The sequence below is a fragment of the Ceratotherium simum genome, chromosome 33, assembly GCF_057802395.1.
Source record: "Ceratotherium simum simum isolate JZ-2026a chromosome 33, ASM5780239v1, whole genome shotgun sequence".
In the NCBI taxonomy this organism is placed as follows: domain Eukaryota; kingdom Metazoa; phylum Chordata; class Mammalia; order Perissodactyla; family Rhinocerotidae; genus Ceratotherium; species Ceratotherium simum.
In genome coordinates this window covers 7,056,153-7,071,195 of record NC_141932.1, presented here as the reverse complement: position 1 = coordinate 7,071,195, position 15,043 = coordinate 7,056,153, and the positions used below count along the sequence as shown (strand labels likewise).

Sequence of the window (15,043 nt, the reverse complement as noted above, 5' to 3'; positions counted from 1 at the left end):
CGCGCGCTCCACTACTGGCGGCCCGGGTTCAGATCCCAGGCGCGCACCTACGCACCGCTTGTCCGGCCATGCTGAGGCCGCGTCCCACATACAGCAACTAGAAGGATGTGCAGCTATGACATACAACTATCTACTGGAGCTTTGGGGAAAAGAAGGGAAAAAAAGGAGGAGGCTTGGCAATAGATGTTAGCTGAGGGCCGGTCTTCCTCAGCAAAACAAAAGAGGAGGATTGGCATGGATGTGAGCTCAGGGCTGATCTTCCTCACACACACACAAAAAAACATTTAGCAAGACCTACCCTATCTGGCCCCTGCCCACCCTTCGCCCCTCATCTACAACGTCTCTGCTAGGGAGAGGATGTAAGACCCACCTAAACCCACGTCCATTTCTTAGAGACTTCCACCCTATATTCACTCCTTCATTCAGTGAGGCAATCAACAAATTCACAAGTATTTGGAGCAGCTACTCTCTACTAGGTGCTGAGGACCCACAGGAAACAGAACAGCTCTTATTCTTGTGACTTTTTCTTTTTTGTTGCTGGTGGGGGAGAAAGTCAACAAGCAAATGGTCAAAGATAAAAAGCAAGCAAGCAAGAAAATTGGTTTTCTTCACGCTTTTGCAACAGGGAGAACATCCCAGACCTGAGCAAAGATCAGAGCATCTGGCAGACAGACTTCACCTTAGAATATTCTAGGGCGGAGTAGACAGACAGGTGATTGACAGTTGGGATCCTCTGTTATCAGGGAGGTCTCAGCGAGTCAGCTGAACAGGAAGTGTTTCTGTCTCTAGTTCCAGGATTGCAATTTCCGATAAGCATTTAGGAGACAAAGAACGGGGGATCAGAGAGTCTGTGTGTGGCCTTGTCTGCAGCTTTAAGCAAAAAGGGCAAAAGTCAGTGTTGGGCCTTGTCACAGGTAAATAAGGGAGTCACCGGGACATATGGAGAACAGTGGTTGTTTGCAGTGTGGACAGATTTTTGGGACTCCTCTCCCTGGTCTAACAGGCAAATCTAACAAGCAAACTGCATAGGCTTTACATCAGTACAATAAAATCCATGCTATACTGTGAAGAAGCCGTGCAGGCCATCTTCAGCCTGTGTCAAATGTTCTGCAACCCCCCACTTCATGACTGAAGACACCAGCTGGACAGATCCACAACAGGGAGAGATAAAGGAGCACCTCCCTCTCACATTTCCCAGCGGCATTTCTTAGAGATTGAGGGACTAATTAATGACCCTGGTCCTTGCCTCCCCCAACACAGAGATAACATCAGCATCTCTGAACTTTGATGTAGAACCAAGAAATTCTTGTTTCTGTTACCTTCAATGTATAACCTAGATAAAAGCCCAGATGTACTCTATCCCTTTTTTTGACATATATGAAATCTAGTTGTAAGTTTTTTTCTTTTTCCTCTTCCCTGCACTGTTCTGTGAAAGAGATATAAGCTGCACATAAACTCACACACCTCAGAGCAGCGCCATCAGAGGACTCTGCTGAACTGTTTCCCCAGGGTTCAAATGCTTCGTGCTGATTACTGAATAAACTCCTTCACTAATATCACACAGACTCTTCATTTCAGTCGACAGCAGTAAGTCCTTTCCTGGAACACAAAAGGGTGTGTGTGTGGGGGGATTTCTTCACCATGTCTGTTTTTAGGACTCAAGTAAAGTCTAACGTTAGCAAATAAAGACAAAAATGTATAATATGTCAGATGATGGTGAGTGTTGTTAGGAAAAATGAAGCAGTGTAAGGCGATGGGGTGGCGGGGGGCATGCTAGGATCTTGAGGTCATGAAAGTTCTAATAAGGGATGTTTCAGAGAAAGTTGGAAGGATGGGGAGGTGCAAAGTCATTGAGGCTGGGGCCCAGTGAGTGAAGAGAAGGGGCCTGGAGATTTACAGAAAAGTCTGTGCAACAGAGGTGCCTGGGAGACATCACCTCCACCGGCAGTGTATCCCTACGTGCGTTCACCAGATGAATGAGCGAAGACTAGGGACCTTGAGTGACCTTGGAAGCCAGACCCTTGCTGGCCCAAACTGAAGATCTTTTTTGATCAATGACCAAAGAGACTTGTTTTACTCAACTCATTCATCTTATCCAGAGGGCAAGTTTTTAATCAGCATGACCATCATTAACTCCCCCCATTCACTCCCCCCATTCTAGTACCCAAAACCCCAATTTCCTGCTAAGTAAACTACTTGGTGAATGCCACAGGCTTGGAAAGTTAATACACTTAACAAGTTACAGTGTTTTTTGTTTTTTGTTTTTGAGAAAGATTGGCCCTGCGCTAACACCCATTGCCAATCTTCCTCTTTTTTCTTTTTTTCTCCCCAAAGCCCCAGTACATAGTTGTGTATCACAGTTGTATTTTGTTTGTTTGTTTGTTTTGTGTGTATGTGAGGAAGATCAGCCCTTAGCTAACATCCATGCCAATCCTTCCTCTTTTGGCTGAGGAAGACTGGCCCTGGGCTAACATTTGTGCCTATCTTCCTCTCCTTTATATGGGACACCGCCACAGCATGGCCTGACAAGTGGTGCCTCGCTGGGCACCCAGGATCCAAACCCGGGCCGCCAACAGCAGAGTGCACGCACTTAACCATTACACCACAGGGCCGGCCCTCATAGTTGTAGAGTTGTAGCTCTTCTATATGGGACACTGCCTCAGCATGGCTTGATGAGCCGTGAGTGGGTCAGCGCCCAGGATCCGAACCAGCAAACCCCAGGCAGCCGATGTGGAACGTGTGAACTTAACCGCTATACCACCAGGCCAGCCCCAGTTGCAGTCTTTTGTTTCTTTTTCAGCTTTAAGGTCTTGTTTTAGTCTTTGATGGAGATACGGGGATTGGGAGGTGCAGATCTTATAGACCTGACATTAAGAATAGATGCTGAGGGACGGCCCCGTGGTGTAGTGAAGTACGCGTGCTCCACTGCTGGCGGCCCGGTTCGGGTCCCGGGCGCGCACCAACGCACCGCTTGTCTGTCCATGCTGTGGCAGCGTCCCATATAAAGTAGAAGAAGATGGGCACCGATGTTAGCCCAGGGCCAGTCTTCCTCAACAAAAAGAGGAGGATCGGCATGGATATTAGCTCAGGGATGATCTTCCTCACAAAAAAAAAAAAATAGATACTGAATTTATTTTCTTCAGCCTTTCAATACATCTGGGAGTGAGATATAGACAGAAACTCATACTTTTGTACTGGATTTCTTATCCACATGATGTAGAGGACACTGAAGGAAATGCAAGACGTCAAGGCGAAAACCAGGACAGGACTCACAAAGATGTCTGAGAAAATTTTCCAAACTAGGGCTGTTTCCCTCTGCACTCTGAAGTCCGTTGCACCATACATGCACAATCAGTGCTCTGTGATTGTGATCAACACATGAAATGTCTCCCAAAGATTTCTGCAAGCTCCTCGGTTGGTGTTACTAAAAGCAGAGTTTTGCTTTTGTTTTTCAAATATAAAATTATCATAACAGGGGCAGCACCTTTACAAGACCTCCCCAGTTTCTAAGGGGTTCTCCCAGATTTGATCTTTTTTTTTTTCCAGTCGACAGCGTCACCCATTTATTCCGTGAATATTTTTGAGCATTGATGATGGACTAAGCACTGGGATACAGCTCTGAACAAAAGACAAAAATGTCCTTCCGTCACCAAGCTTGCATTCCAGTTGTGGAGCCAGACGATAAAGAAATGAGCAAGTGAGTTTGTAATATAATGTCAGCTGGTGAGACGTGTTAAGTATTAAAGACACCGCGTGGAGGAGAGCGTCAGGAATTGCTCCTTTAGAAAAGCTGGTCGGAGGAAGTTTCCACGAGGAGGCAAGATGATCCATAGTTTTGCATGAAGTCAGGGAGGTAGGCTATTAAATAGCTGGAAACCTCCAGACAAGTAGACCCACTATGTATCGTGTGTGCATCATTTCAACCCTATCAAAACCCTGCTCTATTTCTTTTCCATAGTGTGTCACGTTCTAACCTAACTGTATACTTTATTGGTTTATTATGCTTCTTGCCAACTCTCTTCCCCACTAGAAGGTAAACTCCACATGAGTCAGCATTTCCTCTGTGTGTTTCTTGTATACCATTTGATCCCCAGCACTTGAGACTGAGGATTTGGGACTGAGGACGGCACAATTTAGGAGTTCAGAATATGATAAATGATATGTATTAAGTCTTGAAGGTGTCAGGCACACAGATAAACAAAATAGGCATCCCTGACACCCATGTGCCCTTGAGAAGCATTTCCTCTAGTCTGGAAAGAATCCTTCCCCCACTTTTCACCTTAACCTCATCCCAAAACAGTAAATTTAGATAAAATGGTAGGATTCCCTTAATGTCATAAAAAGGATTATCACCCACTCACCCCCCAGGCTGTAGATAAATGTTGATGGATAGAATGATGGGATTAGAGGACTGAATATTGTACATAAAAGGATTTGAAAAACTGTTGGGATCTTTACAAAAGAAGCTATTCTTATTGGTATGGGGACCAGCCAGATAATGCTAAAGATTGGGTGGGGAGGGTGGAGAGGCCTGGGTGATTATAATGACAACAAGATCGACTGATTTGCAAATGACGACCTTTCAGTTCTGCAGGAAGAATTCCTGATTAGGCAAAGCTCCTTCTATCCCAACCTCCCCCAACCACCTCAGGGTAACAAATCTCATTTCTTAAATGTTTGGGATTTCTGATTTTTCCATCATGAATCCAAAAACAAAAAAAACTCATTAAAGAGTAAAGACATTAACTTGAGACTTGATGTTAATTAACAGTTAATAAATCAATTATACCTCAATAAAGCTGGAAAAAAGAAAACAAAGTATTGGAAAAAGAATTATTAGAGATATTAACTTAAGACTTTAAATAGGCATGTTAAATGACCAAAATAGCAAAAACTAGACCAAGCATATAAGGTCAAGTCAAGAGTGAAAGTTTAAGGTGATCGTCATCTTACACCGTCTCCCCAGAAATGTTAGGAATTACTGGAAAAAATGTCAAATTGGGTCTTTTACTTAATTTACTTAAAGTCATCTTTCAATATAGTCTTTGTTTAAAGTTGCTTAAATTCAATTGCATTAATTAAGTTTTTCACACACAAAAAAATGCTTTTTGCATCTTTTCTATGTGCCAGGCCCAGAACTGGTTTTGGGGTTGAGGGACAAGATGAATAAGACAGACAAGCCATTGTCCCCTAGGAGCTAAGCTCGAGAGACAAATAACAGAAAAATTAAAAAACTGTGACAAATAATTGACAACTGATAAGCAAGTTATTAGACAAATAAACAGAACTGCTAAGCATATGAAGCGTACAATCAAAAAAGGATGCAGGATGCTATTGAGGACCTAATGTGGAGGTTCAGGGGAGGCCAGGTAGAGAAGATGACTTTTAGTGTGTCTGAAAGATGATATGAGTGGAGCCATATTAAAACAGGGCTGGATCAGCCATTTCAGAGGACATGCCTGCACCTCCTGTGTTCTTTATCTTCCAGACTGGACAAAACCATCAAGATTCCAAGAAGTCAGTCAGGACAAGACTATCCTGTCTTTCTTTTTTTTTTTTTTTGTGAGGAGATCAGCCTTGTGCTAACATCTGTCAATCCTCCTCTTTTTTTGCTGAGGAAGACTGGCCCTGGGCTAACATCCATGCCCATCTTCCTCCACGTTATACGGGACGCGGCCACAGCATGGCTTGACAAGTGGTATGTCGGTGCACGCCCGGGGTCCGAACTGGCGAACCCCGGGCCACCGCAGCGGAGCGCCCGCACTTAACCGCTTGCGCCACCGGGCCGACCCCCTATCCTGTCTGTAATAACTGATGGAACCGGACTTTGCTGATGACCGGATCGCTAAGCCATCAATGAAGTACAAGTCTAGCCTTTTGCCTGATGACCAAATCTCAGGCCAATCTGTGAAGTACAAACCTAGACTTACCTCATCTGGCACCAATGAACTCTTCTTTAATGCAACTTACTTCATCTTCCTCCCTTTTTCCCATAAAAACCCTGAGCCTCTCTCCTGTAATCAGGATACTATTTGGGTTTCTACCTGGATCTGTGCTCCCTGAATTGCAATTCTTTAATCCCAAGTAAACGCTTTGCCTCTTAACCTGGCTTCTGTTTTTATAGGTTGACACGTGAGAGGCAAGAGACGTTGGGACCAGCAATGAAAGTGCTACATGGGGATGAAGGGCAGGAAGAAAAAAGCTGCCACCGGCCGAGAGAAAAACTAAGTGATGGGAACAAGCTTGCTGAGTTCAGGAACTATCAGACGGTCCAGGTGTGGAGGCAGAGGAGTGGACAGGTCAGATCTGAATCTGGATCGCTGAGCAGGTGCTGGGTCATAAGTACTGCCCTCCAGCAACCTTAACAAGAACCAAAGCAAGAATTCAGAGCCTGGCTTTCTAGACCTGGGTTCAATCCACTTATTTCTCCCAGCCATGTTTCCTTGGGCCAATCACTTCATCTCAGTTCTTTCATGTGGCAAACACAGATAATATTTGGAGGGTTATACAGATCTGCAGAAGACGTGGAAATAAATGTTTCCACTCTTATCAAAGTTGCTCTCAAAAATGTTCATTGCAGCACTATGAATAAATTATTCTTTTTGTGTGTGTGTGTGAGGAATATCGGCCCTGAGCTAACATCTGCCAATCCTCCTCCTTTTGCTGAGGAAGACTGGCCCTGGGCTAACATCCGTGCCCATCTTCCTCCACTTTATATGGGACGCCGCCACAGCATGGCTTGACAAGCGGTGCGTCGATGCGCACCCGGGATCAGAACCGGCGAACCCCGGGCCGCCGCAGCGGAGTGCACGCACTTAATTGCCTGCGCCACCGGGCTGGCCCCAAAATAAATTATTCTAAATTTATAAAAATGGAAAATGTCTTACGGTAGGGAGGTTAATGAAATTATGGTAAAAGCATACTCTGCATTGATATTCGACCATGAAAACTCATTTTATTTACCGATTTTTCCATCATTTTATTTGTAGAGTTTCTAAAATTTATCGAACCATTTTTAGTAAGTCCCATGAACTCCAGTTACTCCTTCTCCAAGATTCGTCAAAGGGAGAATTACAGCAAGGCTGCAGACCACAAAAATATGCACAAATTAAGTAAAACTGCACACATTTTCAAAAGATATCAAAAACATATTGAGAAATTGTACGCTAATATTTATGGTGGTTAAAACACATTTGAAATACTTTTTAATAGACTGTTGTTTCCAACATAAATGTTTATATGAATATGTAGAGAGATTGAGACGAAATAATACGAACAGCAATTATATGTGTGTGCGCTGTTCGTTTTGGTTTTCTGTTTTTATTTTCCGCCTATCACCCTCCTGCTAGGCCAGGGTTCCTCAACTCTGGCAGTATCCACATTTTGGACCAGGACAATTCTTTATCACAAGTGGCTGTCCTGCACTGTAGGATGTTTACAGCAGCCCTGGCCTCTGTTCACTAAACACTGCCAGACTCCACTCCTCTACCCGAGTTGTGACAGACGAAAAGGTCTCTAGACATTGTCAAATATTCCCTGGGGAGGGAAAAAACCCACCACTGTTCTAGACGAAAAAAAATCCATGGTCTTATTCACCACTCTGACCCCAGGAACTAGCAACGTGCTTGGTATGTCTTATTTGCTCAATAGATATAACAAATATTGTATGTCCATAATTGTTGAATGAATAACGGAACCCCCAGGAGATGGGATTACTTTCTTCTGGGTACTTCTCTGCATTTTCCCAGTTGCTCACAATTACTTTGTTCTGGTGATAAAACCAATCAAAGGGTCAACAGTTTAGAAAATACGTGAGGGTGTGTCTGACTAAGACAATCAAAGAGAGCAGGGTGGGTCTGGGCGGAGACTGCGTGGAGGGGAGTGGTCTTGCCCTCAGAGTCCGAGTGAATGGGTCTTCAGCTTATATAAGAGCCCAGCAGCGCCCGCTCCATCATTGCCAGGAAAGAGAAGCAACGCAATCCTGTCTTTGCACTCTGTAAGTATTGGCTACACATTATTCCCTTTTTTTCTTTCTCCCATCCTTTGAAGGTTTACCTGTGCTGGCTTCTGAGATTCCACGCAATGGCTTTCTTCCATGGCTACTCACTTCATCCTGACCTCCCTTTCACACATGTTCTCAAACTCTGTCCCTATATGCAAACTGTTCTCTGCTCTGTAGCTTGGGGTCTTGGATCCAGAAGCTCATTTGCGTGACGATGGGTTCATCATGCACGGATATCTTGAGGTGAGAATCCTTGGTCTTCTACATCCTTGATGGAGTAACACAGGGCAGGTCCTTTTGAGTAACATTTTTCTTTGTTTTGTGACTTAAAACTGGATAACAGGCCCACAATGGAGTCACGTGATGGGCTCTGTCACCAAATCGAAGCTGTAATTCTTATGGTGATGTGGATATATGCAGTGACATCTCCTTTGCTGAAAGTCTTTTAATTTAATGCTAGTCAAGGAGGTGATGAAGGTGAGCTTGACTTCCATGGTCTAACTTTCTGCTGTCCATATTTTAGGAATAAGATAGGTTTATTTTTTAATCCTTTGCAATAATTCCTTGTCTGGTAAGTCCTTAAACAGGCGGTAGGAGTCTTGCGGAATTACTCTACCTGTGATACTCAAACTGTGGGGGCACTTTCTGTTCTACGTAGGGAAGTGCCGCCATTTTTTGAGTGTTACCGGTTGAGAAAGTAGCTTCTATTTGGTAGATATTGGAAGGGTCGTTGACAAGCCATTGGATATCTAGGACAGGACTTCGCTCTGGCTGTTTTCAGTCCAGGCTGCCTCTAGGCAAACATCTTGGGTGGAACTGCTCAGCCTGTGGTACTCAAATGTGGAAGCACTCTGCAAAGATCTGGATGGAAAGTGCTGCAATATTTGAGTGTCACCGGCGGCCACCATCGAGGAGCCCATATCCTGTTCTAGTCAGGACATCTTCTGTGGAAACTTTATGGGAGGTATTGCTGGGTTTCTGATAGCCACAGGGAAATTGGTATTGGAAACAAGAAATGCTTTAGTCAGTATGGAGGTCTATCTGGGAAAGTCGGAAGATGGGAGAGTTCAGGTAGGGTTTCTGATGGCTCATGGACTTCAGGAATGGCTCGAGTCCCCCAGCAGTAACAACAAGCTGAGCGGCAGTGCTTGCTGAGGGGAAGGGAATCCGAAATTGGTAATGGAAGGGCAATACCAGCTATAACTGTGACCATAGGGTTTAACTAGGCAGGTTTCTATTAAGATGTGTCTTGATTTCTACTTGGTATTTAAGTCCACAGCATTTTCTTGAATCTGATTCTTTTGAATGGGAACTTTAAGGTCACTAAAATTAAGACCCTTCAGCGAATTCCAGGAACAAGTTCCATCAGCTCAAGACTGGGATACTCAAAATGGGGGCGCTTGCCGTACTCATGACTGGAAAGTGCTTCCATTTTGTGTGTTTCCGTTTGAGGAAAGCACCCTAGGAGCTTGTTGGAGTAAAGATTTTTGATAGATGCACTTAACATCCTGCCTTGGATTGTTTCCAATCTTGTTAAAATCTCCAGATCTGACTTGCTGCGGCATCCAACTGGATTTCCAGCCTCCGGCCCCCACCATCTGAATTGACATGAGCCAATTTCTTACTCTATCATGGTAACCATTTTTCCTGACTAATCGAGATTTTGTTCATTCCAGGGGAGATTGCCAGCAACCAAGGACCTCAGATCAGTCCTGAACAGGTTTTCCCTCCAGTTAGAACCCAGTTTTACATAACGTCTTCCTGTCCCTATTTCCTCATGCTATTAAAATGTGATTGTATAGACAAAGAATTTTACCAACCCTAGATTTTCTAATGGTTTAATAAACTCTAAGATAGCACATTCTTGAAGTTATCCATCCTGGAGACCAGCCCCGTGGCTCTGCTACTGGCCGCCAGGTTCAGATCCCAGGCACCCCACTGACGCACTGCTTGTCCCGCCTTGGCGGCGTCCCACATACAGCAACTAGAAGGATGTGCAACTACAACATAAAACTCTGCTGGGGCTTTGGGGAGAAAAAGGAGGCAGATTGGCAATAGATGTTAGCTCAGGGCCGGTCCTCAACAAAAACAGGATTGGTGTGGATGTTAGCTCAGGGCTGATCTTCCTCACAAAAATATCCATCCAGTTCTTTTCAGAAATCAGTCATAAGACCAGCATGTACTTAAATCTATTTAATAATGGTGAGATGTATTAAAGTACAATAAAACATAAACTGCATACCCATGTAATGCCTGTATGTGGATTTGTGACTAGCAGTAATTTGTCTAAAATAGCCCAGTTTATGGAAATAGGGTTCTTGTGCTTGAGTTCAATGGTCCATGCAAAATCAGGTGTGGGAAAGGAAGAAAGGGGTAAGGTCCTGGGCATCATAAATGAACCCTAGTCACTGCTTCTCACCCTTGAGCAGGACAAATCTCCACTTCAGAATATTGGGGCTCTTAATGAGGGTTGCTAGACAATATCTACATGGGACTGATTTGGGGTCAGAAAAGTGCTTGGACTTCCCCACCCTGCTATGGCGACACGGCCATATTCCTAACTTGAACCCAGCGTTTTAGGGCTTCCCCCCAGCCATGTCCTGTTAAATGGCACATGAGTTTACCCTCTGGAGATTAATATCCTCCACAAAGTTAGGATTGGAGCTTTCTGAGTACCTTTACAAGTGCCATACATAATCTCAATATTGAGATTAGCAACAAAGCCATGGAAGATCTACATTTGGAAGAGCACAGAGATGCTGAAAGGGGAGGGGAGTCACGTAACGGAGAATTAGCCTCAATTTCATTTGCCCAGTCTGTACAGTTCAAGAGGCTGAACTATGAACTTGCAATCAACGGGGCTGGCAGTGCCAAATCATTTAAACTACGGGTAAAGAATGGAAAAGTCCTATTATGAAATCTGCTCGGTACCAGAAGGAATGTCATTTAAGAATATATTTCGGAATGCAGCTTGTGGACATAAGGGCCCACTCAAAGATTGTGCCATTTTACATAAGTATTGAGTGTTAACTTTCCTCCACCCCTGCCAATTTAAGGGGAGGGTGTGACCACATTTAATAAATCCACATTGACTCATTTTCTTGGGAGTGGTTGGGAGATTTAATCCCAATTTCAATTGGGAAGTCTAAACATCACTCATGATCTCCCATTGGTCCTGGAGGGCTGTGCCCAGTGGGCGTCCCCAAACCACTGCAGCTACGTGGCCTTCACTTGTCACTGACAGAACTAAGCTACATCCAGGGAGTTCTGTCTCGCTCATTGCATCCTACAGCATCAACCCGGGAACATCCTACCTCTTCAACAGGTAACACCTGGCTCTAAGGTCTGTCAGCGCCACCCTGTTTCCACCCCCCCCACACATATACCAACATTTATACTCCAAGAAGGTGCTCAGATTTTATTGGCCCCTATCTTTTTGAGGCAGCCTAGGGATTAGATAACTGGGTCAAGTTTCTCGGTTAGTCAGCTTCAAAGGGTCTGGGTCGTGATCAACAGGGCTTGTGAGATGGGCAGGTTCATTCAGTAGCAGCTGATAAAGGGACTGGAGGGCAGGTAAGCTAAGAGGATTCAGAATAGGTCTTGATTTCAAGGAACAATATGTTAATGTGACTTCATGGAGCATTTATTCATGTCCACAGGAATGTCTTCAGAATGTGAGTTATTTTCTTTTCCATCCTTTCATGGGTTACAAGGTCACTATCCTTTCTCATCTCAAGTTTCCTCTGCTTCCTAGTAAATTCTGCTCTTTCCAGACATCTTGATGTCTTCAGCATGACATGCTTCCGGCATTCTTGTGAAGTTTCCCAACCATCAATCTCCTAGTTCAAATCCCCAAGAGTGAAATTGTGGTTGGTTTCATGTGTTCATCCACAGCATGGTGTATGTAGATTATGAGCCAGCCTACAGTTAGCTAACCGTGGCAGGTGTCCAACCATGGTCTGATTGGCTCTAGCCAGGGGACAGATTCATGGTGCAAAACAAGATTGCAAGGATTATTGGCATAACAAGCATTCTAAGGTACGCCAGCCTTCCAAACTATTGCACCATTAATCTTTGAGAAAAGGGTTTCTCAACTTCGGCATGATTGACATTTTTAGTTAAATACTTTGTTGGGGGTGGGGGTGGGGGCTGTCCTGTGCATTGTAGGACATTTAGCAAGATCCCTGGTCTGTACCAGATGCCAGCAGCACCACTCCCATGTCTCCTGACATTGCCAAGTGTCCCCTGGGGGGACAAACTCACCCTCAGTTGAGAACCCCTGTTCTAGAATCATTGGGGCCCTGCCCTAAGTTCTATCCCTGGCACCAACATTCCCCAAACTAAAGGTGCATGCTCTGTTACACGTTGATGTCATAGACCCCCAAGCAGAAAGGATCTATTCTGCATCTGAGTTTGTCTCTTGAGGAAATAAAGATCCTGATCATGGTGCTGATTAGCAGGTCCTGAGGTGATCTTCCTGTCCTGACTTCAAGAAAAGAACCAGCAGATAGTACCATTCAGCAGCCAATGTCCAAGTAGGGTTTTGTTATGCGAAGTGCCGCCAATCTTCTGTGGGTCATTTTATTCAGGTCCATTCCAAACAACCTGAGGACACAGTAGGAAATATTATTCCAGGCCACTATTGTGGCATTCAACTGATATATCAAATCTATCATGCATCTTGCCCTGTTAAAATAATTCCACTATCTAGTACTTCACTTGAAACCAAACCCTATTGGGAAATAGGCTTCCTCTAAATTACACATAATTTTAAGTCCCTAGCCTGCAGTAACTCATTTAATTTGTAATAGTCTTATGAAGAAGTAACTATTTTCATCATTTCACAGACGGGCATACTGAGGCACTAAGAAGTTGAATAACTTGCAAAATCAAAAAATTTGCCCCAAAAAAAAAGTATCACAGGGTTGATAAGGGATGGAATTAGAATTTGAGCCCAGGCCGAGTAATTTCAGATTCTCACTAGGCGACAACGGCCCCACTTGACAGATTAGGAAATAGATACTCTGTACATTATCCAAGGTGACACAGCCAGTAGATGGTGTAGATATCTCCCAAGAGGTAAAGTTAGGCCCCCTGTGTATTCCACGCAAATTGAATACATGAGTATGGATGAAGGAAATATTTCCAAATTTTATAGATTTGTCCAACCAAACTGGAGGAGGCAGGTCTCAATTACCGACCTCCACTCCCAACTCTGAGCCCCATACCCCGCCTCCTCCAGAATCAGGGACCATCTCTCACCAGAGGACTCGGAGTTTGCAGCTGGGATGGCTCAGCCTCCTGCATAGCAGCCTGACACCGGTGTTCCCCAGGGCGTTGTTGGTCAGATAAAGCTCCGTCAGGGTCTGGTTGACCCCCAGGGTGGAAGAAAGATCCTCACAAGCTTTGGCTGTGAGGCCACAGCTGTCCAGCCTGTTGGAGATAAAGACTGGTTAAAGCCACATCACGAGCTACTTTTGGAAAGTCTCATCTTCATAAGGAATCAGGGTGATGTTTTTAGGGGACCAATTTAAGTCAAATTAGAGTAGAACCAAATCGGTCCAGGTTAAGGCCAACGTGGATGGCAAGCATTTAAGAGAGGCATTTAAAGATGCTCCTCAGCTCACAGCTCCCTCTATAATGGATACCTGTTGATTTTGTAGCCAAGCATCTATTTCCCCTTCTGGCAATTCTACTCATATATCTCATTGAAACCCCAGTCTCAGTCCATCTGCGGTTAACATTGTCCTCAAGGCCTAAGTCAGTTGGTTTCCACATCCCCAGCCACCATAAATGGTTCCAACTGGGCACAGGATCCACCCAAAGCCAGTGAATCAGAACCACACTTTTCCTGGAGTTTTTCTTTCAGAACTTGAACCTGGAAAGAACCACAGGCATTTTGCCACCAAGCAGGGTCAAGGCTAACCTTAACTGATGATGAAGCCAATAAGTATAGAAGATAATGGAGATCAAGAATCCAAATGCCTATCACTTCTCAGCCTTTTGGCTAAGATCAAGTGTAGTATCTGTTATTATCTTAATACCTAATACGTTTTTTTGTCTTTGTTTTTTTGTTTTTTTTGGTGAGGAAGATTGGCCCTGAGCTAACATCTGTGCCAATCTTCCTCTATTTTGTATATGGGACATTGCCACAGCATGGCTTAACCAGTGGTGTGTAGGTTGATGCCTGGGATCCGAACCCACGAACCCTGGAGCACGCAAACTTAAGCACTATGCCACCAGGCCAGCCCCTGATATGTTTTTATCTTAATATCTGATACATCCTCTATCCGAGGACAATATATTAAATGGATTTTTGGAGCAGGGAGATAGAATAGGAGTTTGCTCCATCCACTCCATGAATCAACCTGGTGTTGCAGTGCGTCCATGGACGGTGTACCCCCTGGGGGCAAAAAAAAATGAATCCGAATGCCTAAATCAAGCCATGCCTGAAACCTGACCTTTTCAGTTACACAAGTCAATAAATCCTTTTTTTTTAAGAAGCCAATAGGCATTGGGCTGCCACCTGTCCCAACAGTATGCCATCTGATTCTCTCTGATTTCTATTCTGTCTCCAACTGTGTTTCCTTCCTGTATTCTCTGCTGTTACAATAAAAATAAGTAATAGGTAGCATTTATTGAGTGCCAACTGTGTGCTGAGCACCTTGCTAAGGGCTTTATGCTTGCTTTATCATTTATTCCTCACAGCAATCTTTTGAAATAAGTACTATCGTAGCTGGGATGTTAAATGGAAATATTTTAATCTTAGTGTGGCTGAGGCTACAAGGCAATAGATGCCAGCTTCCAAAACAAGGTACAAGACAAGAGTTCAGGACTTGAGAAGGAAGAAAAAAAGCCAGCTTGGTGACGTACAACTACCCACATCACAGGTACAGAAGGGACAGGAGTAGAAGATTATGGTGAGAGCTGGGGACAGGGTTGTGCGAGGAGGTTGACCCAGATTAATTATTCTACATCAGGAGACTGGGCAGTGGAGGCACCTCCCATGGAGTCCCCATAAGAACTCACATACAATCCCCA

At 44.3% G+C, this 15,043-nt stretch overlaps 1 protein-coding gene and 2 pseudogenes across 1 annotated transcript in view; 2 read left to right on the top strand and 1 right to left on the bottom strand.

The window, feature by feature from the left end:
• Positions 1-11,409: 11,409 nt before the first annotated feature.
• Positions 11,410-15,043, bottom strand: part of NLRP12 (NLR family pyrin domain containing 12) — a 33,412-nt gene continuing 29,778 nt past the window's right edge. Inside the window, exons 9-10 of the mRNA XM_004439040.3 lie at positions 13,265-13,435; positions 11,410-12,607 (exon numbers count right to left, since the gene is read on the bottom strand). Of these exons, the coding sequence (XP_004439097.2) occupies positions 12,520-12,607; positions 13,265-13,435 (259 nt within the window). The 3' untranslated portion in view covers positions 11,410-12,519. The remainder of the gene's footprint in view (positions 12,608-13,264; positions 13,436-15,043) is intronic.
• Positions 13,990-14,152, top strand: LOC147912742 (U2 spliceosomal RNA; annotated as a pseudogene).
• LOC147912741 (U2 spliceosomal RNA) lies at positions 14,230-14,407 on the top strand (annotated as a pseudogene).